This window comes from Melospiza georgiana, chromosome 1 (assembly GCF_028018845.1).
Source record: "Melospiza georgiana isolate bMelGeo1 chromosome 1, bMelGeo1.pri, whole genome shotgun sequence".
Taxonomy (NCBI): Eukaryota; Metazoa; Chordata; class Aves; order Passeriformes; family Passerellidae; genus Melospiza; species Melospiza georgiana.
Window position 1 is genome coordinate 67,471,072 of NC_080430.1, and position 27,206 is coordinate 67,498,277.

The following is a 27,206-nucleotide window of genomic DNA, read 5'->3' on the forward strand; positions in this document are numbered from 1 at the left end:
AAAAGCCGTCTCAATTCAGAAGACTGGCTTTCAAAGCAAACATGCTTAACCTGCAGTTTCAGTCACGGAAGAAATTACTCAATTAATTGCAGGCAACAAAAACAACAGGGTTATAACTAATGTACAGTATATGCTCTGTGGGTGTAACTCAAGCTCATTTCCCAGCAGTATTCTCTCTTACATTTCTTACCCCACTGCTGGAGAACTGTTTAAGAATGTTAAATTCACTTAAGACTTTTTCCCCACACACATCTCTTTTCTGGCAATGAATATTATTATTAACACAGGTAGGGGCTGCTCTCTTAAGAAACATGTTTACAACACAGTAAATTTGGAGACCAGTATTTTTCATACTCAATTCTAGACCAGACATCATCTTTTCCAAATTTAAAATCAAACATCTGAATTTATAAAGTTTTTCCCTGCTCTAATGACATCCTTGCAGCGACAAAGAAGACACCACAGCAAAAGGGTTCAATAAATCCTCACCTGCTTCTAGGAATTCTAACAGGCAAAGAGTAGTGAGAAGATCAAAAGCACAAGAAGACCCCACCAGAGTTGACTGCTCCCACTCTGACATTGAGGAAGAGACAGTGTAAAATACTAACAATGATTAAAGACAAGGGAAAGGAAACTTACCCAAGCAGACACTGATGCCTTCTCCCGTCATTCCTTCCATTCATGTAAAAGACATCTGTCAATGATTTGATCTAGGCTCACTATCAGCATAGGGCTGGTACTTGGACTCGCTGCTTAGAGATTCTCAGGGTGTGTTTATGTGCACATCTTACGATTAAAATGCTGACAACTAAATGTGATAATAAAATATGCAGATGAAGATTAAAAGAATCCCCTTCCAGCACCTGCCAGGCAGTTCTCAGCAGGCACTAGGAATGTTCATAAAGAGAGATGCCTCCCGTTTCCATCGAGGCCAATTTCTCAAACCCACCTCTCTCAAGCCCTGCAGTATTTTTCTCATCCTGGCCCCCATGCGAACGCATCTAATCCTCTTACCCCGAGAGCCACCCCCGCTCCCTCCCTCCCAGCTTTATTTTATTTAAAACGATGCCTGCAACAGCCCGGAGCTGCCCGCCGGGTCACCCCCCCGGGACACCTGGGCGACCCTGCCACATCACGTTAGGCGCCGCGGAGTGACGGGTTAAGACGTAATCTGTCCCTCTCCCCCGGCTTACGGATCCCAGGAATCCTCCCCCGCTATCTCGCCATGGCAACGGCACCACCGGCAGGGCGGCGGGGCCGCCGCTTACGCAAGAGCCGCGCAAGGCCGGGCCCCGCGCAAGGCCGGGCCCCCGCGGCGGCCTCGGGGCGGCCCGGCCGGGGCTGCGGCCTGCGGCTGCTGCCGGCGCGGGGGGCGGCGCGCTCGCCTGGGGGGTTCTCCCCTCCTTTTTTTTTGTTCCTTACTCTTTCCCTCCCCTTTTCCCCCTCCTTTTTCTTTCTCTTCTTTTTTCCCTCTTCTTTCTTCTCCCTTCTTTCTTTTCCCCTTCCCCGTGATACTTTTTTCTTCCTCCCCTTTTCTCCTTCGTTTCCCTCCTTGCCCTTTTTTCTTTATTCCATTTTTCGTTTTACTTCCTCCATTTTAGTTTTCTTTTTTTCTTGTTCTTATTTACTTTTTTTGTAAAGGTGTATCCCTTTACACCTCTATGTACTCTTTTCTTTCCCCCTTTTTTCTTCCCATTTTCCACCTTCTTTATTTTGTTTTCCCCTCCTTCTTCTTGTTTCCTCCTTGTCCCACCCTTTTTATTTTTTTCTTCTTTCCCCTCCCCCCATATTTTTTGTAGGGCTGGTGGGGGTTTTTTTCCTCTCCTGCTCAGTTTTTACTTTTTTTTTTTTTCCTTGCATTTCCGACAGCCAACCGAGCAAGAAGCATCTGGTACAGATTTAACCCTCTGCAATCCCATCTCCCAACCATGGAAAACTGAGCACAGCCAAGCCGTTGGACAACCTAATTCCCATTCCTACTTCCCGGGGAACGGGCGCGGCAGAGAGGGCTTGCGCCTTTGAGTTCTTCAAATTAATAACCCTGGGAAGGGCAGAGAGCCGGCAGATGAAAGGCAAGGTACGGACTTTGATCGTGCAATCGGAGCCGTGCGGGCAGGCTCCCGAACCATGTGGAGCACCCCTGAAGGTCAGCCTGGGCTGATCAGATTGCAGCAAGAGAGCCACGGAAAGCAGGGCAAACGGAGGTGGAAAAATCTATACACCCAAATATCTGCCAAGAGATGAAAGAAAAGTTTGCCTCTGATGCTGGGATTTATGAATAAGGTAAATGAAGCCGTAATATAACACTTGAGAAGATGCTTAGGTCTTCCTTCAGGAAAACACTTAAGCATGTGCTTAAACCCATTACTATTCAGGGCAGCCCCTAAGCGTTTGCTGAAGGTTAAGCACAACCTTCTTACAGGGAGCCCTTAAGTACTGTGCTGATTAAGGTGGGTTTTTTCCCTTCTAAATCTGAGCCACTGTGAACCACAAAATTAATTGCCCTCATTATATTTTAATATTGTCTCTGTCTTCTTCCAAATTAAACTAGAGAATGCAAACAGAAGGTAGTACTTATTTTACATTAAGAGGATAAAGTCCAACATTACATTCTGTCGTGTTTTATTTTTCTTTAGGATCAGCTGGCTGCACAATATCATGCATCCCTATGAATGAATACCTTTCATGAGCAAGAGCGAGCACATGGAAAAGTGATGGCTCTGCTACTCCTAAACTCTGGAATTCTCTTGATGTGCTGTTACAAGCCAGAGAGGATCACACAGAGCACTGCATACATACGTACATATGCTTTATCCAGTGATCTCTATTGAAGCAAACCTGAAGAAGGCTGCAGATGATGTACACATTTCAGCTATTAAAGGTCATGGATAATTCAGCTATTTATCAGTTCAAGTAAGGTCAGTGTTACATCCACGGGCAGAGAGCTCTGCCTGTTGCACAAATGACACTGCCTGCCCTTAATGCCCCGAGAAACTTTTGACAAGCTAAGCATATGTAACAAGCCACAAGCCTTACATACAACTGCTGCAGTTCATTAATGTTCTACAGGAGGGTATCATATCTGAAATGGGTTCCATTTCTGTATCACAGCACATTTCCTCTCCTCTAAGCACTCCACTGGTGATTTCTGAGAAAGAAATTGTATCCTCTGATGGAGAAGGAAAGCTCACTAACTAGTGAATTGGTGGTTGTGGCTCTCCCCAAGAACCATTCTACTTTGCTGCTATTTAGGAATATTGTACCCCACATACTAAACTATTGGTTCATTTACTTTTTTCATACATACAGAAAAAGGGACCTTGGAAAACAATATGTGCCAGTTTTAGACTTCTACTGGAGCTAAAATCAGGGTCTTGGTTGAATTCCATAACACACAGTTTTGGAGGAAAACACTGTTATGTAACTCTTCTTTTTCCCTTTCTGGGAGACAACCTTGGTAGAAGAGTGTGTGAGAGGCAGTGAAATCTTTTGCAGGCCTTGAAACAGATGGCAAAGTAGGAGGGCAGAAGGTTACGTTAAGGTCAGGGTGTTTCCCATCCTTATTAGTACATCCAAATGCTACAGGCAGGCAGGAACACTTTTGCTACATTCACCTCCAAGAAACAACTTCTCACTTGAAGTAATTTGCCCTGCAAAATCCTGAACTAAAGGCAGTATCTTCTTCCTGGAAGCCTTGTTATTATAAACAAATAAGGACAAAGAAATGAAGCATAATCTCAAATGTCTGTCCCTAAATAACCAATCTACCTTTCAAGAACTAAAGGTCCCACCATGCTCCTATATGTGGCATGGAAGGTGGTCAAAAGCGATGAAGTTTGAAACCCAGACACCACAACTTTCCTGATGTGCCTCACTCAGCCCTTCAAACAGGAGAGCAAACTCAGGAAGTAGTAGGTTGCATCTTAGAACCATTTAGTCATTTAGGTTAGAAATACCTCTAAGATCATCGAGTCCAACCACTAACACAGTGCTGACAAGTCCACCACAAACTATGTCCCTAAGTGCCATGTATACACATCTTAAATACCTCCAGGGATGGTGACTCAACCACTTCCCTAGGCAGCCGGTTTGAATGCTGAAGAATCCTTTTGTTCTTTCATTCTAAACCCAACTGAATATTAAATTGTCATAGAAACATTAAGAGAAGGCCCCAGTCATGCTGCAAAAAAGTCCCAGAAGTGCATTCAGCTGTCCATGGATAGTGAAATTAACCATGAACTTTACAGAGTGACTCCTTGCATGAATGCTGTAAGATTTCTTTTTAATTATAAGAACAAAAAGGGGGAAAATTAGATGTTAAAGTCTTTCTCACTGTTCTCACAGCTTAAATACCTATGGGCACTAAATCAACACAAGTACGATGATGAAATTAGTAAGTAAACAACTACAACCTTCACTGCTGCACAAAGAAGCTTGAAACCAAAGATCAATATGAGTGATCCCAACTCCAAATTTATAACCCAAATCTAGAAGAAAATGTCTCCTTATGTGAGATCATAGTGGGGCCCAAGTGGCTTCAAGAAAAAGCATACACGAACCACTCTCCCCTGTGAAAGCTCAAAATTGGATGCTCAAGTTAACCACCTGTGAGTTTTCCCACAGAAGCAGGACCTTGAACAGTGTTACTGCTGGCACCAGATTCCCTGCAATGACCTGGCAGCATGTGATTACCACATAAGCTTCTCTTTCCTCCCCCAAAAACAAGCACAAAAAATGAAGGATGCTAACAGTCAGTGTCATTAGGCACTGGAGATCATTGCACCTGTAACTCCCTACATTTACTTCCCTCTTGGAGGATTATTTTGACAGTCTACTAAATAACGTTAGCTAGCAATGAAACAAGAACAGATAACAAACTGAGGATCTCAATTTTCTACAGCTGAACTCCCAGCCGCTATCACTGGAGTAAAAGTCCAAGTGATGAAATAAACCTTGAACTTTGTTGCTTTACTCATCATTTTTTGAAACAAAAGAGCACCTTGTCCCAGACACCGCAATTTAGCAACTTCATCTGTATACGTGTCAGAAAGAGGGAGCAGAAAGCTCCAGCCAGCTAGTATCCAAACAAGAGCATTCCCCTGATCAACATCATTGACTGGAATTGCACTTGGAAGGATGCACACCAGTGCAGTTACTGTCACACCCTCGGGACTCAGTTCCAGGTAGGAAGCTGTGCTCCCAACCCAGTGGTCTCAAAAAGTGGCAGCAACCAATCATCTAGATACAAAAAGAGTGGGAGAATGAAAAGGAGGAACCATTTACCACCAACAGGTTAGGCAGAACTCAGCCTGCCTCATCCTGTTAGCTCTCCCAGAAGCAAGCGAGCAGGAAGGATGACAGAGAAGAGCTTTGAACTGGAACTCACTGGCAGAGGAAAGGGTGGGGGGGTTGTAAGGACCGTAGCCTTCTCAGCTTCCAAAGGCTTCCAAAGTCCCCAAAGGAGTAATGGGTACCTTGTGCATGTTTACTGGTTCTCCCTCTAATCTCAGCCACCTCAATTGTTCCTGAGCACGAAACTCCATTTCATTGAAAAAAAGGATAACAGAATCTGTGTATTCCTGATGCAAAACATTCCACTGCAACCCAAAAAAACCAAAAGAGAACTATTTAACTAAGTATTTTCCCCATTTTTTGTCTAAGGTAATTCCAAATAATGAGCAGGGGAAGGGAAATTCACTATGTTATCCAGGTTCATCCTAAATCAGATTGCAAGATATATTAGAAAAATATAGCATTTCCCTTTAGATATGATTGAATAAGAATTCCTACCTGGGCTTGTAATTATCTTAACTAGATTTTCCAATGGTTTTGTCCTATTGCACTCTGATTTAAACAGTTATAACACAATTTTGAATCATATTTAAACAAGGTACCTCAACCAATTTAAACTATATTTAGACCACAGTATTTTTACTGCTAAAGAAACCTAACAGAGGAACAACATGCGTAGAACATCTGTCGCAGTGACTGAAAGAAGTCTATGACAGGAATAGCAAACAGTTATTTTCTTTCCTGAGATGATGTCAATCTGTTGAAGCCAAGTATCAGGAAGTAGATTGTTTCTAAAAGGTACCTCACTCTGGCCTGTCTTCTCCAAAACAAAGATGATTAAAATACCCCCTTGCTGCATAACCTTGTCTGCTTGCTTATTATTATCTGCTATTTCTGTATCAGGGGAAACACTCTTTGTCAAAGCTAGTAAGCATGTTACAGCACTATGTGAAAAAAAAAATCATTTGTTCAAGTCTAAAAACCTCCACCTAATGAAATTCAAATTTTAACATACATCAACTATTATTTACATTTAGATTATCAACTGTATGACTCAACACAATCCCTAAGATACAGACCTCTAAGCAAGGCTGTCTGTCACACAGCATGTTCTGTAGTAATGATCAGAACCTCACATTCTTTATGACACAACTTTGCAGTTACTTCATGGAAGATGATGACAGAATGACTCTCACTCCATGCTAATGCTGGTTCTCCAGGATGGATTTCAATGTGGTGGTCAAAATCAACGTTCTTTCCTACAACAAGTGTCCTTCCTGCCCAGACCATGCAGAGGTGGAGAATGAAGCTGAAGGAAGGAGGCACTGCGGGAGTGATTTGGCTCCCTCTGAGCACAAAGGTATAGGAAATGGGGATGTTCATGGAATGACTCACAGGATTCATTACAAGTTCTTGGTGTATCACCACCATGGGTCCAACTGTGGGGACGCAGCAAACAGTACCTCTTCTGACTGTCATCAGGCTGAGGTTCCAACCCCATTGCCCAGTAGCAGCCACACACTTTGCTCCCCTGAGCCAGGATCTACTGGGGCCCTTAAACCAGGCACAGAATACGTGATCAAGAGTGGCCAGTTACCCCACATCACCCATCTGACTGACACTATCAGCACACTGCTAGGGCAGGCACGTCTCTCTTGAGCTCTGATACAATAAGCCTGGAGGCTCAGTTGGAAGAAGATGGGTCTGGTAGGCTGCCAACATGAGAGCATGGATGCCTTTAATAACCAACAACAGCTCTGCCTGACATGAGGCAATGCAGCCTGTGACGGGCCCAAGGCGGCCGCGTTTGCACGGCCTGGGTGTTTCCCTTGTGCTTGGTGCTAAACTTGGTTTGGGAGAGGCAACCAGCACCATTATTAGTGTTCTCAGATCAGCCTGGGAAAGGGATTCTCATCAGGTCACAGCCCTGCCATGAACCTGCTGGATATGGCAGCACAGCCACAGCTGAGAACACCAGTGGTTTTCTATTAAAAAAAAAAAAAAAAAAAAAAAAAAGTGACATAGCTTAGGAAATGTTGTGATAGGAATTAAGATGGAAACTTCAAAAAAGCAGCCAAACAGTTTCTGACCAGTGAATACAGATGTGAAAGCTTTCTGAGAAACTGAAGTATCAAATAGCTAAGACAGAACCAAGCATCAGCATTCAGAAGAAATTACTGAAAATTACTGTAAGAAGGGTGTGAAATGCCAAAGGCTGCTGATTATTTGAAGAAAAAGAAATCAAGCAAGGACAGGGATACTTACATATTCAATAGAATAGTTAAATATAAAATATAGACTTGAAAGCACACTTTATCCCTCTGCGTAGTGTTTTCTTTTAGCTATAGGACTGTCTACTTCAAAAGGGATTGCTACAAAGGAATCATCGTAAACTTTCAACTTAACTTTCAGCATTCAAAGTATTTTGTGTACCAATCAAAAAAAAAAAAAAAATCACAATTCAGCCACACTAGAGAGCTCATTTTGGGTTCTTCTACAAAAAAAATCAGGAAAAGTTGGTGGCTTACTCCAAGACTTGCCTTATTGCACCCAGCTCCACGCATGGCTCAAACCCTACTGTACCTTTATGGAAACTGATGGACACAGATCCCACCTTCCTGAGAGCAGAGATTTGATTTCACTTTGCATCCACTGCTTCTTCCTTTGAGCTCTCCAGGGGCATGTCAGTTCTTTGCTCCTCTCTTCCTTAAATTTCAATTAAGGGACTTCAGCAAAAGCTATCTATTTTAAACTGGCAGTGTAGAGACCTTTCTAGAGCAATAAAAAGGTAGGACAGAATTTTCTGTGTAGGTAGCAGACAGGCAGGGCTCCTTTTTGACTATTCATTTTAATGCTGCCATGGATTTGTTGTAGTATTAATTATGCAGGAGAGCGCCCACAGCTTTGTATAAGCATCTTTTTGAATTATTTAGAACAAAATAACATGGAAACAGTAGTTACTCAGCATTTCTGCAAACTGAGCAACTCAAATTTTAGCCTTGATCACAGAACATGCTAAACAGCAACTGAGGTAGTCACCAATGTGCAAGCCTCAAAAGATGAAGCACAGGTCAATTCTACAGGTGATTGTCCCATTTGTAGTAGTGCACATGCTCAAGGACAGAAGAAAAGTAGGATTATTAAGTGCACTACTTTGTGGATTCAGGTGGTTAGCTACTTAAAAACACAAAACAAAACAAAAAAGCAACCCCAACCCCTTCCCCTAGACCACATTATGGGTGGAAGATACACTAAATTGAACAATATAATTAATTTTTTGCCATTCTGGTTCAAAGTATCCCAAGGTAAAAGACCCAAAGGGATGTAAAGTTCTCAGAGTCCCCTATGATTTCAACCCAGTCCTTGGCGAAGACAGTAATAGCTGGCTCAGAAATTATAAAGGAACAGAACTGCTATTTGTCAACATGGTTTTGCAGCCACCATGAAGCATCCTTCCCTCCTGGCTCCCAAACCCACCCCAGCCTCTGGCCCTTGCACAGGCTGTGAAACCATCTCCTTTCCTGCTGAGGATGGAAGCAGCGTGGGGCAGCAGCCTTTAGCGAGTTCCCATCAGGCTAACGAGGAAATGTCGAAACGAAGCAGGGTGCAGTCATAGCTGTGTGACTCTCTGAAAGAAAGCATTTAGAAACAGATTCATAAACAAGGGGATTGTGGCTGTCAGTAGGGGCTTAAGACCCATAATCGGGATCAGGCAACACAACGCGAAGTGCGGCATTCGCCACAGCACTTACTACACTTCTGTCCTTCTTCCAGCAACTTCTGCTGACTCAGGAGCACAAGCTGCTGACATCCCTCCTGGGAGTGCCTCTCACACACTCCTTCACACACACACAATGTGAATGTGGAAAGGGGTATGAAAGAACAAGTATATGTCAAAGAACTTAAAAAAAAAAAATTCCGTTCTCTAACCACCTCTCTTTTTTAAAAATACTCTCATTAAGTGCTACACTGAATGAAAGCAGCTGAACAAACAATCTTGGGATTACTGGAAAAAATACAGTGCTGAAATTTTGCAGGATTTTAGCCCACTACAAAAACACATAGTTTTTTTGTCCAATCTGGAAGACAAATTGTTTCAATGAGTGAGGATTTCCCCTCTTTCCAGGAAGAAAAAACTCACTGTGCATGCGTAGAACATTCTAAATAACCAAAACCATCATGGGACTTGCTCTGCATAGGTCCCCACTCCAGACACTGCAAGGCAACACTGCTCTTCCATACGAGGGATTTTTAAAAAATCACACAAAAATCTAAAGTACCACTTCTTGAAACATACAAAAAAACCCTATTGTTACAAGAAAATGCATACACACAAACTCAGCTGAATTCATTTAACACAATAATCACTTGAACTGAATTTTTTTTCCATAAGGAAGATGAAAAGGTAACACAGAAAAGCAGCTTGGGCTGCAAAGTGACAGACTTCAGCAGGCACCAGAGCAAGAAGGCAAATGTTAGTGTTAATACTATTAAGAACACTGTCTTGCATATACAAGCAAAACATTTCTTTGGCAGTCTCCTAGCCTCAAACACTTTATAACCTTGATACCCAAACCGAACTTCAGCACATTTTATGCCAAAATCCCTTTGGCATCTGCTTTAGTAACTGTCAAAAAAAATACTCCATGTCTTGTCCTTTTTTTTCCAGTGAAATGTTTATTCCGGTATTTAATCAGGTAGATTTCCTCTAAGCCATTGTCAGCCCTTTTTCTATTTCACTATCCCAGGCCAGCCTCACAACCAGGTTTCTATCTTTCAGCCTAACTTGCACTGTCCCAGATAGGCAAGAGTTCTGTGAAAGAGAGCTAGAGGTTACAGCACACAATAAGCTAGATAAGCATCACCAATATCAGATTCTTGCAAAAAAGCAAATATTGTGCTGGAACAGAGAGCAAGAGAGGTCTGTGAGGAAAGCCTGTTGCTGTACTCACCATCACTAGATGTCAACAGGAACATTTTGGTCATGTTTCACTGCTGCTCTCCATGAGATATGTGGACAAGTCAGAAGATATTCAGGGAAGAGTACAAACAGGACAAATTAAATATCTAATCTAAACAAAAGGAGGCTGAAGGCGGAGAAGGTAACAGTCTTCAATTGTTCAGAAGGAAGATGCAAAGAGGAAATGAATGTACTTTCAAATTTAAAGAAGAAAGACTTTACCAAGACAGTGAGAAAAGCTTTCTGACAGAAAGAAGAAAAGCACATTAATATATTTCATACATATATATGTGTACATACATATATATGTATATATATATATGTATACATACATCATGTATATATATATATATATATATATATATATATATATATATATATATAGTATTTTTTATTGGGATGAGAATATATAGCTATATGTTCTGTAGAGAGATGCCAGTTGCTCTCAGAAATTACTTTGCCAACCCTGTCTTAGGGTAAGCAGGTTAGATCATTCCTTGGGCACACAGTTCAGCCCTTTGGTTCTGCATGCACGCAAACTGCCTTGCCCTTTGCCCAGCACTAAGTGCCCTCTGAGGCCTATGAGAGGAGCACTCCCTTTATTTTAAAATACAGACACAAGAGAGACTTCAGTCTTGCTGTCCCTGGTAGTCCTGGGTGAAGGGCAAGTACAGCCTGCCCATCAAGAGCAAGTCTAAGGCAGAATGATGAAAGATGAGGCAGCCATGTGGAGTACTGCAAGTCACCTGAACTGCACAAAAACCCCAGCATCCTTCCGATCAGCTACAGAGAAAATAAAACCAGCGGTTTGCAGTTAGCTGCTAAGAGATCCAGAAATAAGAAAGGGAAAAAGTCTACTGCAACACTACCTTTCACTTCTTTATACTTTACCAGCACAACACATAACATCAGCCTTTCTGGCAGGACACCCTGCCTCTATATAAAGTACATAGCTTTTTCCTCTCTTTTGTGTAATTTGTCTGCACAGATTACTAGTGGTTTGAGGCTAAAACCTATTTTACTTATTTACATCTTCCTTCAGAAAAGCAGGGATCTTGCTCATTTGATTGTAAGTACTAACCAGCTGTTAGCTGTCCAAACAAGTTGCATCTCCCACCTCACAGTGAACTTAGCTACAGCTACAAGTTTGGGTTCAAAGTTCTTTTTCCCTACTAATATGAATCTAAACCCATTCTCTGTCAGTTTAAAGCCATTACCCTATGTCAAAGATCACATTAAAAACATTCTAGGTTGGGGCACTTTGGTGAAAATCGACAGGACTGCAGTCTGGGTGAAGATCTCAGCCACCACACATACATGCTCCTTTGGCTTTTCGTTTTACCACAACACAGAAATTGGCACTATATAAAGAACTGAAGCTCTCTGAGAAAACAATCCAGGCAGAGCCAAACACCTTGGTAACAACAGTACTGATATTACTAACACACACTTGCCTTAGCACAGCCTTGTCCACAGCACATGCATAACTAATATTCAGCAACTTGTTTTGGAGTCACATCTCATGCAAAGCAACTCTTGAGTTTAACTCCTTTTAACAAAAATGTAACTGCTTTAACTGCTTTTAACAAAAAATTTATCAGAACCATTACTGGGCAGACACTTATGTGGTATAGCCAGGACTAAGTGTGCTTATCTGAAAAGCATATTTTTCTTCCTGCACATGCAGGGGATTGTTGGAACACTGGATTGTGTTTTTTCTCTCTTTATATATATATATATATATGCATATATATGTATGTGTATATATACATATATATATCTCTCAAACACACACACATTCTCTCTGAACTTCAAGGAAAATAAAAATAAGTTTATTTTATACTTCTACTCACCCTCCTTTTTTGCTGAAGAAGCCAAAGCCTCATGCAAGGGCATGGCAGACCTGGCTTCACTGACAGGGTACCAACAGCTGGCCTGAGTGAGGTTCTTGTGGGCCACAGATGTCACACTGCACTCATTTGGAAAGTACACAGCAGCCACTCCTCAACTCATTTTGAAATCACAGAATGGTTGGGGTTGGAAGGGACTAGTCCAACCCCCTGCTACAGCAAGTTTACCTACAGCAAATGAGAAAGGCCACTTCCTGGTTTGTATAAAGTTCATCAGAAAACCACTGTTTCCCACAGCAGTTAACTAAAAAGAGCTTAGATGGGCAGGCATGTGCAAGGCTGTTTTTTTAAACGTTTCATGGACTAAACCGTGTCAGAAGGGTGGACATTCTACAACAGCTGCTTTACCAAAACCAGGTAACTAATATGGAAGTTACCTCCTTTTTCCTAAAAACCAAGTGCACTAGTATCAGCAAGCTATTTGGAAAGTGAGGACCAAAATTAAGGAAAAAGAAAAGCAAAACAAAGCCATGGTTCATATGAGAGAAAGTGCTCCCCATTTAACAACTTTCACTGATTCCACCAGAACTTACTGTATTAATACAGGCACCTGAAAGGTAATTGAAAAAAAATGGGCTTTAAATTCTGTTTTTGAAGACCAGTGTGCTTGGTTACACAACATGTAATAACCAAGTTTCTTCTACTTGGAGCATTAGGCAGTTATAAAAGACTCTAATGACATCATAAACCTTGCCAGTGTTTGATAATTTCTTAAGGGATTTGATAGAGAAAGCAGAAAGTTACAGAAATCTCAGTTTTACTTCTTAGGTTCCTAACCTCAGCAGAGAAGTCATGTAGAAGAAACTAATGTGAGTCACCAGATGAAAGAAGGCAAGTAAATACATTTTAAGTTATTTTATTAGATTTTATTTTAATTTAAAAGTAAGTCAGCTTCAGGAAGCTCTGGCTGAAGACTGAGCATCCAAGGGTAAGAACACTACTAAGCTTTAGTGTTTTGTAATAAAATCTCTACTTTCATGCTGTGTTCAAGCCAGCAGTTACTACCTGAATGAGCTTCCAAATTCAGTGGGTTGGGCAGCAAGGGCTCCATGCACGTGTGGCAATCTGCTGTTGAAAAATGCAAAAAGATCTGCTCTATCCCAGCCATGGTCCATTCCCCACCTGCCCCCAAGGTGATCCCTGAGCCAGGGATGATGCACTCACTACCTGCAAGGAGGGGTTTTCCCCACACACTGCAATCCTTCCCCAAGCCTCTCCAGCATCACATACATCCCATCACTTGCACACAAGACACATGTGTTGAAGGCTTGAAAATTCTGCATGGCCTCTTTTCCTTTAGGAACAACAGAGTCACTGTTTACTAGAGAATGACTTAACAGTGCTGCTTTAGCAGGATGCTGCTGGCCCTACTTCCTTCGGATGTAAAGGATGATTCCTTCCTTAGGAGCTAGGAAGGATGAAGCTATTACTCATCTAATGACAGTAACTAGTCATTTCTGCTATATAGCATGTCCTGCCCTACCAGGGAAAACATAAATATGTACTGAAGAACCAAGTTCTGCCCCCAGAGTTACAGTAATTTAACTCCAGTGGGGAATAAGCATGCCCAAGAAAAACTCAGAAGGGGATTTTTTCCTTCACCTTTTCTCACACGTGAAATATATGCACGTATAGCAATATCCCTGGTTTGTTGTTCTGGTATTTGTTTTCCATTAAGCAGTATGAAACTTGCTTTAGCAAATATGTTTTGTGGGTTGTCATCCATAGCTTGTTAACCACTATATTCATTTAGGGACTACACATATGCTTTTTCAAATATAGACATAAGGGGAAGTGAAAATCATGCCAGAGAGCATTGGTTAGTTCCCAGGAAAGACAGCATCTAGAATTTGGCAGCCTTTAGACATGAGAAAAGTACAAACACAGTCAGATGCAAAAATTTTAAGTCATTTGTGTGGACCTTTTTTTTTTATCTTGGTGATCCCAACTTCTACAATTATTCATAGCCTAAATCAGTCTTATTTCTGAATGCAAAATACATACCATGGTTTCCTCATGTTGCAATGTACTAGAAAATGACATTTGCAAAACACCCTCCCACAGTTCCAAGTCCTCTCAGAACCTTATTTTTGCTGGACATTTGACAAAAAATACTGTTGTAATTTACCATATTGCTACCAAATCTCTTACAGATGGACAGTAGGGTTGTTAAACAGAAAATAATGAGTTTTCACTGGCTCACCAATAAAGCAGAAAAGGAAAGTGATCACAGCAAATCACCAGAACACACTGAGACCTGGTCACTACCACCCAGCAGAAAGTGGCACAGCAATCCCCAAGGCCAGGCTAAAATTATTTCAATTACCTTCACACATGAAGCAACAGAGGTCATGGATCCTCCCAAGAGACACAGTCAGCAAAGCCTTCTGCACTTCGTGAAGCCTGGCTCCCTGCTTGGACAGGGATCAGCCTCCCTGCATGGCACCTGCCTTGGGTGCAAGCCCCTAAAAAAATCCTTATTCTCCAGCATGGTGTCCCTGGGTGGCAGCTACCATCAGTGAGCAAGGAATCTGTACCTTACATTCATGCACAGCAAATAATGAGCTCTACTAAACCCCTGTGCTAGCAATGAGGCTCGCTAATTGGGAAAACACACCCATTCCAAGCTGTCTGTTTGGCTTACTGTTTTCTTATAGCCAAGATGGAACAATCTTATCTTAAGCTTGCAGCATTTTTCTTTCAAATAAAAAGATACTGTTGGTTCTGTTAAATAAGCCAAAACAAAAGGAACAAAACAAAACAAAATGAAACAAGAAAAAAAAAGAACAACCAAAGAATACCCTTAAAAAGCCCCCAAATCCCCATCATCAGCAGAAGTATCTAAGTGCAGATAACAAGAGGAAGCTGATGTCAAACATCCCCTACAAACACTCCCTCCAGAGGGCTGTTCCCCCTGCAGTACTAAATTCCAGCCTGTCCTAGGAGCTGTCTGGCTCCCTTCCTCACAAGTGCTTCACTCCCAAAGTGTGTAGTTAGTCAGAAGCAGATCTGTGCTGAAGAACATCATGGGGCAGGGGAGACAGGCACTGCAGTGAGGCTGAAGGCAGAGCCTCCTCTCAACCACAACTGCTCTGACCTGCTGCTGCTCTCACTGTGAGGAAGACATGGCCATAACTTGTTGGTCATCCATGCACTGCCCTCTCTTTTCTTCTCTGGGAATGGCCCTGTGCCCACTCTGGCTTGTTTGTCAGTCCACTTGGTAAGAGACAATGTTTAAAGAGAAGTCTGAGTGCTGGAACATGACACTGATGAGAGCACAGGTTTGGTAGCCATCACCAAAGGTCAATTTGTTCTCTACTGATGCATCTACTTAACACTTGAGTGGGATGGCCCTACACAAGGTTGAGCCTAAGGTATTTAACACATTGCAACTGCAAAGGATATCTGTAGAAATAGCATATTTTTATCACCATTTAAGAAGAAAAAGCTATTTATATTGACATTATAAGGAGGCCTTTTTGGGTTACAAAAAAACTCAAGCAAAACCTTCAATTATGTTCAACGTTTTAAATTCAAAATTAGGAGTTTATTCTGCAAACTGTGATTGCACTGTGAAAGGGGAATAAAACCATTCTGTGTGCTTCCTTAAGGTTTAAGAAAGTAATTAAATACTTCATGTTTATAATATTTTATTCACCTCAGCTCCTGAAAAATATTTAGACACATAGGGGGCCCATTCAAAATTTTGATCTAGTTTACTTGAAAACTATTTAAAGGAAATATTAACTGATACATACATTGCTGAATCCCTCTGCCAACACTTGCTGATTATCCCAGCAGTTTTCCCTGCTATTGCTATATGAAAGAAACAGCCAGCTAATTCATTAACCAGGAGGTGCTGATTACATACATATTGTTAGCAAAAGCAAAAACTATACTTTTTTCCCCTTCTCTCAGTTACAGTAATTTTAGGTGCTTGCAAAACAAGCAGAGAGAAAACATTCAGCCTGAAACCCAATAAATACTTAAATAATACTTGGGCATTGCCTCCTTAGGAACCCAAATAAGACATGGAGAGCATTTGTACACTCAAACCCTAGCTAAGCACAGCTAGGAGCTATTCTCACTTAATTATTCTATTTAAAAAATAGGTAAATGTCAACAGACACAGAACGCTTGGTTTTGTTCCAGAACTGGAATATTCCCTAACTTTACATTTATACATCCTTTAAATTCAATTTAATTTCAAATGCATTAAAAAAACCCAAAAAAAACAAAAAAACCAAAAAACCAAAACAAAACTTTTTTTTGCATGGTCCAACTACAGATGATGTGGTTATACACATAAAGAATGGATGCTGCCTTCTAATAAAATGATTCAACTGGTTATTTTCAATTTTACAGTCCAGTTAAGGAAGGCCCCAAAACCATGAAAAATTACTTGGAATTTTTATCAGCACTTCCTGCCCATATATATTTATGAATACCAAAATTTGTAGTTACAATAGACTCTCCAGTTGTTTTCAGTAATTCATCACTGTGATGGCCAGAGCCCCCAAAAATTACTAACTGTAGAACAGGCTAGTAGCCCTATACTATTCAGAAGCCCAAGCCCAAGTCTGTCATGGATTTAATGCATCAGGTTTTGTCCCCAAGTAAAAGTAATAGTTCATGTTAATGTCATACATAATCACAATAAAGTGTTACTGCTCTAGAAGACAAAGTGCTACCTGATTCAATAAAGTGCTTCTAGTACATGATATAAGTGAATTATTATAAGGTAAAACACAGGAATTTTAAGGATGCTCTTCAGCATCAAGACCTGTTCACAAACAGATTTAAGGATATGATAGGATCACCAGGATCAGCATCTTGGTTGCCACATAACTGAAAACAAAACAGGAAAAAAGGAGCTTAAAAAAAATCAACAGAAACACGATCTGAAATTTTATTTCTTTAACTCTAGGTAAGATTTCTCCTTAGAAAGGGAGATTATAAAGGCAAAAGGCATCTGTACAGAGCCAGATTCTCAGATTTTTGTAGCTATAACATACCTTGGCCAAAATTGTAGAGAAACAGGTTGAATAGAACATATAGCAACAGTCTCTATGTAATTTGGTTTATGCTTTACATTTTTTGTTTGTGCTAACTCAGTAATCAAGGACTTAAACCACCACCTGGCTGAAACAAAACTAGCTTTTGCCTGAAGTTCCTCCAGCATCTCTAGTCACTTTGCAAGGTCACACTGAGGAGTACTGATATCAAATGCCAGGAAAAGCAAGACTTTTTGCCAAGCAGGCAATGTCCAGTGCCTCCCTGGCACAGGGCAGACAAAACAAAGGCAAAGACAATCCGTGACTCTGGGAAACATCTGATTTCACTTATTTAGCCCTCCAAAAGAATACACCGAGACCCATTACTTTAATTGAGGAGAATTTTATGCAGCATCTTACTTAATCAGATAATGTTCAGGATGGCAAGGCAGTATTTTCACCATTGCCAACTTCTGATGTATTTCAGCAGCTCTTTTCCTTCTTTCCATGATAAGCCAAAACACTCTACTTAATAATATTATTTTGCATAATCTTGGGCGGAATACTAACTACAAAAGTCAGGTGGATTTACCTTCACAGAGCCAAATAGCTAATGGCAGTAACTTTTCAGAGTCAATGACAAATATATTATGTGTTTTATAGTTCCTACAGCATAAGATTTGTAACTCATGCAGTATTTTCAGAAAAAGCTTTCCCTTACCAGTCTGGTCAAAAATCACATTGATTGGCATTAGGTTCACAAAGGGTAAAACTGATTAATTTTTGTACAAGAAGGATGTCTAGTGCAGTAGCTCAATACTGCTTCTAGCACTTGTCATGTGATGGTTGCTGAGGGAATGGGTCGCAATACCTCAATTCAATGAGCTGCTGAAGGCGTGCCCCAGCCCCCGCCTGCAATAAGGTACCTTTATTCCCTTCTCAATATCTCGCACAACAGCTGGATATCCATGCCCAATATTATTCTGTGCAATGTCCTGGGTTATACCACAAATGGCTTACGTAACACAGCTAAACCAAACTGCTCTGAGGGCAGCGATGAATGGGGACTCTGTTGTTGCAGCCCTTGCCAACTGCGTGCATCGCTCTCGGTTCCGCTCGCGCCGAGCGGGGACAAAGGCTATATTCTCTCCTTTATGGCAGCACAGCACAGTGATGATGCTGTAAATTAAAGAAAGCACAACATGCTGACAACAGACTCATTACTACCTTCTTACTCTCAGTTCCAATACATAAATATACCATAGAGTTCCTCACATTGTGCTGAAAATAATGGGAAAGGGGAATAAATGTGGGACAGCCTTTGCACAGCTCAAAAACATAGATCCCACTTCCTCCATCTGGATCTAATTTTGTTGGGTGTTTTTGCACCAACCATCTATCCTCATTCTTACCTTTTCTTCTGCATATTTTCAGAGCATATCAGTAATTTAAAATACAATCTTCTCTGGAACAGGAAAATCTATACTCCTATGAGAAACTCCACCACAGCGTGTTGTAATGTCATATCTCTATTTTCACTTCAGGCAAACAGAAAAAAAAAAAAGTTTGAGGAAACATCTAAGAAAATTTCTTTCTTAACTCGATGTAGAGTTTCCCATAGAGGTAAGTAAATTACACAGTTCTGATTGCTCCACAACCCCTTGTTCTGTTGTACACTTTTCCTTTCCCCCCCATGTATATGTATCTGACCTGGGCTGTCTGGCTGCTAGGTGTGAGCTCAACATCATCAGGATATTGAAGGTAACCTAAACGGAGACTTCAGAAAACGCATATCTAATAATAAAGCTGTTTGCAGAAAACTGGGAATTCCAGAGAATATTACAAGCCTAGAAGGATTAAGTATGCATACAGAAAAACCAGACTCAATTCTGATGTCCCCAGAGAAAACACTTCTGTATCAATACTGTGCTTGCCTTAGGAACAACGAAATGCTCAGCAGCATACTTACTATCTCTAAAATAAACCCAAAGCAATGCAAACCATCCCCCCAAAAAAACCCAAACAAACAAACAAAAACCCACAACAAACCATGCACAAATGTTTGGCTATTTTAGGAAGTTTTATCAGGATTTCGCCCAGTACCATTACAGTACCATTAAGAACTACAGTGATCAAAGACTAAAGGGTACCTGACCATGCCCAACATAGCCACCAGTGCCTCTGGCTGAACAGCCCCAGTTATACCTAGCCTAGACAAGCCACTGGTTAAAAAAAAACAACCCAAAACCACCCTGGAATTGTTCATAATATGACATTTCATAGAGATGACTACATTACAATTTCCATAATGTTTAGAAATCAGATTCAAAATTGGAGAAACAGTGAATGTAATCCTCCTGCCAGGAATAAAAAACAAAAAAATACCCTGAAAGTTCTCAGGTTAACAGCACCCTGAAAAATTCCTCTGTACATTTGGGATATATTCTCATGCAAACAGAAATACAAATTAAAACAGTCACTAACAGGAAACATATTTTCCTTTTTCTGTGTTTCCAAAGGAAGTAGAGAATTTGGTGCAAATGTTACCCTTTTCTCAAAGGTGAATTTCTACACAAGTTAAGGCAAGCGAAAAGTCACTATGTGAAAGCTTCACAACACAGAGGAAACATGCAGCCCATCATAGTCTATGACAATAATTAAAATACTCTCCCAAAAAAAATCCTGAAAATAAGCTTAGGAAGAGTTCAACCATTATTAACAGCTTAGACTTTAAATACAGGCTGAAAAATATAGCTACTCATGGGGACATGTTGGGCTAAAACAGCCACTGGTCTAAGTAGTGCCCAATGCTAGTTTTAAACCGGATTTGTTGGAGAAGAAAACACAGTCCTGAGCTGACTCTGACACAGTAACTGACCTGAGTGCCAAAGGGCAGTGCTGACAGGTCTACAAGGATCTTTTGTTCACTTTCAGGGCTGAAACTATATCAGCTGTGGCAAAAATCAAGACAAAACCCCAAAAGGGCTGCTGACCTCTTCCACATTGCTTCCAATTACATATTGTACTTTAAATCATTCTTACAGAGGTACTGGAGAAATCAAACCAGTGACAGCCTGACCCTAATCGACTTCTTTGCCAAATAAATAAGTAAATGTGAGTAAAGCCTGAGCAGCTTGTACTTGCTGCATGCAGCCACAGCAAACAGGTTCCCTATACCACTCACCTGGTTCTGCAGGGATTTAATCGGGAGAGGGTGTACTTTGACATGAAATTCCACAATCACTGAACCAGGATTTTCCCCAGGGAACACAGTGTATGGCAGGAGCAGGTAAAAGAAAAATTAAGGATTTTGATGTTGCACAAACATGCTTATTTACCTACTGGACATGAGCACTGAGAAACACCCAGACTCATAAGTCTACTAACTTCCATGCAGAACTTAACACTTCAAATTAGCAACCACTCAAAAATATGCTATGTTTAAACATCCCAAAACCAAAGCATTTTGGGTTCCCTTATACAAGATTTTCTACTAGTTTAGAAGACACATTGTCTGCCCTGTAAAGTTCCTCTAGTCCCTTTGGTTTTTTCCCTTTTGAATTTCCCTTTTACTTACTGAGAATGTTTTGAGGTAGGTTTTTTGGGGGGTTTTCTTTTTAAATATTTACTGAAATAGTCCATTAGAAAAGGGCAGCACTAATACAAAACTCTTTTTTTAAATCAAGTCACACATTTCAATACCATGTAATTACCTTGATAAGAAGTCTGGCAACTTCTGTTTACATGCCTTAACTTGCTCCTTTGTGTTCTGTAAGATAGTTTGAAGTCATTAACTGGAAGTTACAGTATCCTCTCTGGTAAACAAAAGGAGCCTTCATCCTGCACCCACAGTCATTTTGTGTCATTAATCTGTTGCATGATTCAAGCACATCTGGATTTCTGGTAAGAGCTTATGGCCAGTAATAAAAACTATACATAACCTAACTCAGTTTGGACTCCTGCATTCAACTGTCAGCAGAAGCTCTCCCCTTGGTTGTAGCTGTATTGCTCAACATGCAGTGTGCAGGAATTGTTGTGGAAACATTTGGTATTTTTAGGCCTGGCCTCTCAATGGGAACTCCACACTGAAAATAAAGGTATCATTTATACACTCAAACCCCTTACTGAATCCTCTGTTACAAATTTACATATGCGGGGGGAGGGTGAATTGCTCAGTTATAAGCTGGAATTTACAAATGTTTCTAAATACCTGCTGAAAATAACTACGAATTACGCTCTTGACATGAGTACATGCTTTTCATTTTCTGCAGAGAAAAAGACTCAGCCTGATACAGGACAAGAGTACATGTAAAATGCATCAATATTGAATGAAAACCCACAAATCTGCTTTTCTGATTTCTAGTTCTTGTCTTAGTCGCTTAAATATGTTCTTTTAATCTAATTTTTAAGGTAAGATACTCTATATATAATTTCTATTGAGAAAAAGGAAAAGAAGAGCAAACAATGTCTAAAAATATTTCCATGGGCATTAATCATGAATAGAAAGGGATAATCAGGAAGAAGCAAAGATGACTCAGCTGGAATATTGGAATATTTACCCCTATCCTTCTCTCAGCTGCATGCTCCACCATTAGTGTCAGATAAAGAGAGTTATGGACAAAGCTTTTGTTTGAAAATGTATTTATTCACTTAACTGCAAACTACTTTTCTTTGGTGACTGTATGGAAGATTTTGACCCTGAGCTTGGAAGCATTTCTGTACTTCAGCACCACAGGAGTGCAGTTATTAGGAAGGGGATGAAGCAACCACCACTACTTGGAAGGGAATTTCTGTAGCAATGCCTCAGCTCCAGTTTCTGAAGAAAATGGGTGGGGTGATTGGATGTGCTTCTGGAAAAAGCACATGTTTTTTTCCAATGAGCTTTTTACTTAGAAGGCTGCATTGTTATTTTAATGAATATTTAGAATAGCTAGCAAGAGCTCCAAAAGAAGCTAAGCAATGTGTGGACCCAGCAGTTTTACCAAGGGACCAAAGAAGCAACTTACCAGGAGTGAGACATCCTTTTCTCCATGTGTTGGCAGACTCCTGGATGATTTGCACACGACAAAAAAATTGACGACGCAAAAAGCAGCAGTGTGGCTTCACGCACCCACGCTGCAGCATCATTAGCCCTCTACAACTTCTAAACACTAAGTAAGCAGATCTGCAGTTCTAACATTGAGATTTACATATGAAGCAGAAGGAACAAACCAGGCTCTTTTACATTCATTTGCCAAACACATTTTTCTCACTTGGCCACACATGAGAGATAAACCCATGTCAATTTTCACCAATGCAGCATTGCACCGAGGTCCTTGGCACTCCTGAGCACACAGTGGTGGAGAATAAGTTTTCCTCCCTCTGGGCAGCCAAAAGTCTTACTCCCTCTATCTTCCCATGAGGATCTCACTCCCGTGATTCATGTTTTATGGTTCATAGGTTAGTGCAGTTCCACAGGCATGAAGTCAGCTGCTTCACGGAGGTTGCATACAGATGAGAATTCCACAGCCTGTACATAACTGGGGCCAGGCTCCACTGAACCTGCTAGTGATTCAAAATCAAGAGTATGTGCCCTACTCCACTGCACAGGCTGGCTCTACAGAGTTCTTCACGTTCAGCAGCATACCTGCCATATTCACAGCAACAGCCCAGCGAAACAGAAGACACAAACACAGTTGCAGGGACACAGAGAAGGACTTGGCCACTACTGAAGGAAATTAATTCTCAGCAGCAAGATATCCAGATGTTAATTACTTCTCAGGATGAATGAAAGTCTAACTGTATCTTCAGGCACTTCATTTCAGTAATTCATTCACCACAGAGAGCTTCCTTCAGATAAAACTCCTAAGAGGAAAGCGCAGACTGGGCAGCTGGTGATGCTGTTCAGTCATGTCCCACTGGCAGTGTAAGGCAAGAGCCCCTGTACAAACACATCTATATTTCATTAATCTATACCCTATAGTAGTAGGCACAAATACATGAGTGGGTGGCTCTTGTAAAGAGAACCACAGAGCTCAAACATTTTAGGAAAGGATCTGTTGGAAAACACTGGGTCATCAGCAACCACTGCTACCCAGGCCAACCAGGAAAGACCCAGCTTCACTTCCCAGCATGACCCTAACTGACCATTCCAAGGTGCCTACACACCTTGGTTAAGCTGTCTCTTAATTCTTCTGTGCCTCCGCTTCTTTGCTTCGTGGTAGCTGAAACAGCAATATCTTATTTTCAAAGGTCTGTTGAAAGAAATGCAGCTAAAATTATGGAAACCCCAATGACAGTTGGTGAAAAATGTGAAAAGCAGAAGGGGAGGATAAAAAAAAAGAAAATTATGAAAAAAATAAGCCAGTAATATCAGTTATAGACTTGCTCACCATGAGAGGAGGGTGATTGTTCCATTTGTCGCTTGCATATGTTTACTTTCTATTCCTTCCCAGTCCTCAAAACCTCTGCCAGCTCAACAACAGAAGTCCTTCTGTGTAAACAGAAGTCTTTGCTCTACAAGCCCAGGTAGAAGACTAATAAGAAACCTTGCAGAGGGTATCAAACCTAATGCAACAGAAATACAGCAGGTGGAGGGGAGAAAAGGTTTGTGTCATCAGAAGGTACAGAAAGGATATTGAGTTTGCTTTGGAAGAAGGAAGAGTCAAGTCATCCTATGCAGGAATTCTCTGTCCAACTCATGAGCACAGTATATTGTCTTTCCTTTCAGGTAGTCACATTAAGAGGAAGAGGAGCCATGGCTTTTCAGAAGTGTCCCACCTTCCTGATGTTATCCCTGTGTGAATATCCCCTATCAAAGTTAAATCACTCTAAAATTTCTTTGCAAACAGCTCAATCCTTGTGCAAGATGTCAGTTTTTAAAGAGGCATCATTTAAAAGGCAAAGGGTAAGAAGCAAACAACATAAAAACAGAGTCACGAGAAAGCAAAGGAGGGGAGGAAGGGAGAGAAAGGATTCCGTTTTGCCTTTCTACAGAAATTGTTTTGATACAGTATCCCTGTTGCATGAATTTTCCATATGCCTGTGTCAGATCTACTATTTCAAGCCACAGAGCTGTCAGATGCTTGTTTTTTATGGCATGCTTACGTGGCAGGCCAACCTTTCTGTTGAATCAGGCAGTTTTTCACAAAGTTGGGATCTTCTTTAACCCAGAAAGATGTGCATGCTCCTTTGGACACAAAGCACCAGCTTTGCAGTTGAAGTGATTTGGCAAAGCAAACCACCATCTCTGGTCGCTAACAACTGTCATCAGAATCAGTGCTTTGGCATGGAAAAAAAACACATTATGAGCAACAGAAAGAACTATTCTCTACACATATATGAAGCAACGGAAATGCAGATTTAGATGATCAGATGCTATCATAGTTTGGCAATTCTTAAAATAATAGAGAAAAAACTTACAAACTTTTGTACCAGCTCAACTTGCTTTGTGTTTAACAAAATGAGGAGCAGGAGAAATTTAGTTCATGAACAAAAAGTCTCAATACTTAATTTAAAACTTAGTTTTGTAACTTAAATGACACAAACATTTCTTCCTTTAGTCATATCTGATTATGAAACTCCATAATCCCACAACAGAAGTGAAAATATCAGTCACATCAATATCACTTTACAAGTGCACATTCTTCACCTTACATCCCCAGCATTTAGCATCTGAAAGATAATCTCCATTCTCCATGCCTCATATTTTGCTAAAATAAAATGGCATATTTAAATACAGCCTAAATGCTAATCAGGATATAAACATTTAAATAACAGAATGCAGATCCGTTAATCAAAACTGATTACCAGCTTGCTTTCCACTTACTGGGGGCTCTTCTGTAAAATACCGCCTTAGTTACTGTTGCCAAAATCGTGTTTTTAAAGCCTCTTGGAGAAAAAAGCTGATTACTTACAACATTGGCTCAAGAGACACATTTTAGGACACTGTTTCCTAGAAATGTGAGACAGCAATTTACTTGCAGGTAACCACTACATAAATGTGCATTTGCATTAACCCTTTTCTGTTATCTTAACACCAGGCTTTGTCTCCTCTTTCCCTTTTCCTCATAAGATTTTAAAATATTTCATATTTCTGAATGCCCTTGCAGAACTACATGGTTAGCCAGAAACTTTCAGTTCTGGAAAACACTGACCACTACATCCTTTTCAGGCCAATAGTTCCGACTTGTATGAAATTAATATTCAGATTCTCACCTGTTTGCAAGTACTTTTTAACAGTTTTTATAAATTAATACATCCAACTACAGAAGGCCAATGCTGGTGAGCTAGGACCATCACTGGCCATGCTGTGCAAATTGATTTTGCAATCAGACTGAAAATCAGAAATTCACAAGCAGCATCTATAATATTTTACCACTTGACTACAGGCAATACTAAGGTCTACAGGAAAATATATTCTAATGGCTTCAATCTACCTTTACCCCTGAGGCTACAAAGTGACACAAGAAAGGAGTCTGCCAGGCATGTGGGGCACATCAGCCTGCTTGGCACACTCATGCTTCCTTTGGCTGAAGAGATCTACTGGAAAATCTCATCAGTGCTTTGCTAAAGCATGGACATTGAACATTCAAAAGAAAAGCTGCTAGAATGTCAATCTCCTACAAATGGGAAAACAGAGAGAACTGCTCTGCCAATCATCCTCTCCTTCCCCTTCCCCAAAAAAGAACAAAAGAACTAAAATTACTGTAAAAGTTGGGAAAATATTCCAATATTAACCCGTTTGGGTTTTTTTTTTTTTGCACTTTCAAGCAGTCCTAGATGTGTTTATACAGATCTATGAGAAATGCAGCCATATGCACACTTTCTCTTTTATCTTGGAGACACTGTTTGTAGAAACACTGCCTAAATAATGGGGTCAGTTTTCAGATATACTGAAAATCCATTACTTGTCCTTGCTTCCCAAGCACGTTACATACAGGTATCCCATCCTTCAAACTTGGCTTCTCCACAGCCAAGTTCTTGTTCTGCTTTTTCAAAGCACTATACAGATGTTACTCCTGAAGAACATGCTTTAACTGGATTTTTTTTTTATCTACAACTTTGTTCAAGGAGAAAACTGAAATGTGTGAGATGTTCTCACTACCAAAGGTTTTTCAGGTTTTGAAACAGAAGGAAAAATCTGGCAGGAATAAGATCACACTATGAATTTTTCTGTTTCCTAGATGCCCATTAGACTGTTTGTCATACTTGCATTAGCAGGCAAAATCATAGAAAAGAAAAAAAGCACAGAAGAAGAAGAAAAAAAGAAGCTGTTAAAAAAATAAAGGAGAACATGCTCTTTATTTATTTTTGAAAAGGCATGATAAAAGTCAGCCATAAGATACTGGGGAAACATTAATAATTAAAATGTGTTCAAAATGTGTTTTTTGCCAAGCCCACATCCCACCTGGGTGCCTATGAAAATGTCCCACAAGCTCTGGTATGTGCCCCAACTGTGTGTGATGCCCTCTCACTCTAGGACAGGATTCTAGCCAATTAATGGGTCTAAGAGAGAGAAGACTGTCCCTTTCAACAGAGAGGCAGACCCACATTTTAGAGCCAAACAAGACAAACTGGTATGCTTTCTTCCACTGCAGCAATGGATTTCACGTACATGAACAGGGATGGCAGCCAGGTTCTGCAGCAATTCTGGTACCAGACCTTGCTGAAAGGGCACTAAGGACCAATTGCATTTCCTAAGTCTGACAAAAGAAAACCACCTGGTATGAGAACAGCAATTTCTCCTGGTATCTCCAAAAGTTACATCATCATTTCAGAATTTTAAGAAAGAAAAGGAAAAAAAGCATGTAAGGAAAACACTATTCTGAACATACTAACGGATGCATACATCTGGATATAACACACGTAGGCAGTGTTCTAAAATAAATGTAATATTTTATTGTCACAGAAATGTACGTTGTTTAAAATAAAGAAAAAAAAAACAAACAGGGGAAGATAAAATTAAATGTTCCATAAACTGTTAACACAAAAAATGGTACTATCACACCTTCTAACAAATATATGCAATACTTGAGAAAATTGTGAACTACATAAAGATATGTTTGAAAA

At 40.5% G+C, this 27,206-nt stretch overlaps 1 protein-coding gene across 8 annotated transcripts in view; it reads right to left on the reverse strand.

The window, feature by feature from the left end:
* HIVEP1 (HIVEP zinc finger 1) overlaps positions 1–27,206 on the reverse strand; it is a 131,977-nt gene that overhangs the window by 89,390 nt on the left and 15,381 nt on the right. The window contains exons 1-2 of one of the 8 annotated variants that reach the window (XM_058045813.1): positions 1,115–1,218; positions 640–808 (exon numbers count right to left, since the gene is read on the reverse strand). The exons of the other annotated variants lie outside the window; for them this stretch is intronic. Of the exons in view, the coding sequence (XP_057901796.1) occupies positions 640–679 (40 nt within the window). The 5' untranslated portion in view covers positions 680–808; positions 1,115–1,218. Of the gene's footprint in view, positions 1–639; positions 809–1,114; positions 1,219–27,206 lie in introns of those variants that run through there. 8 annotated transcript variants of the gene reach the window in all.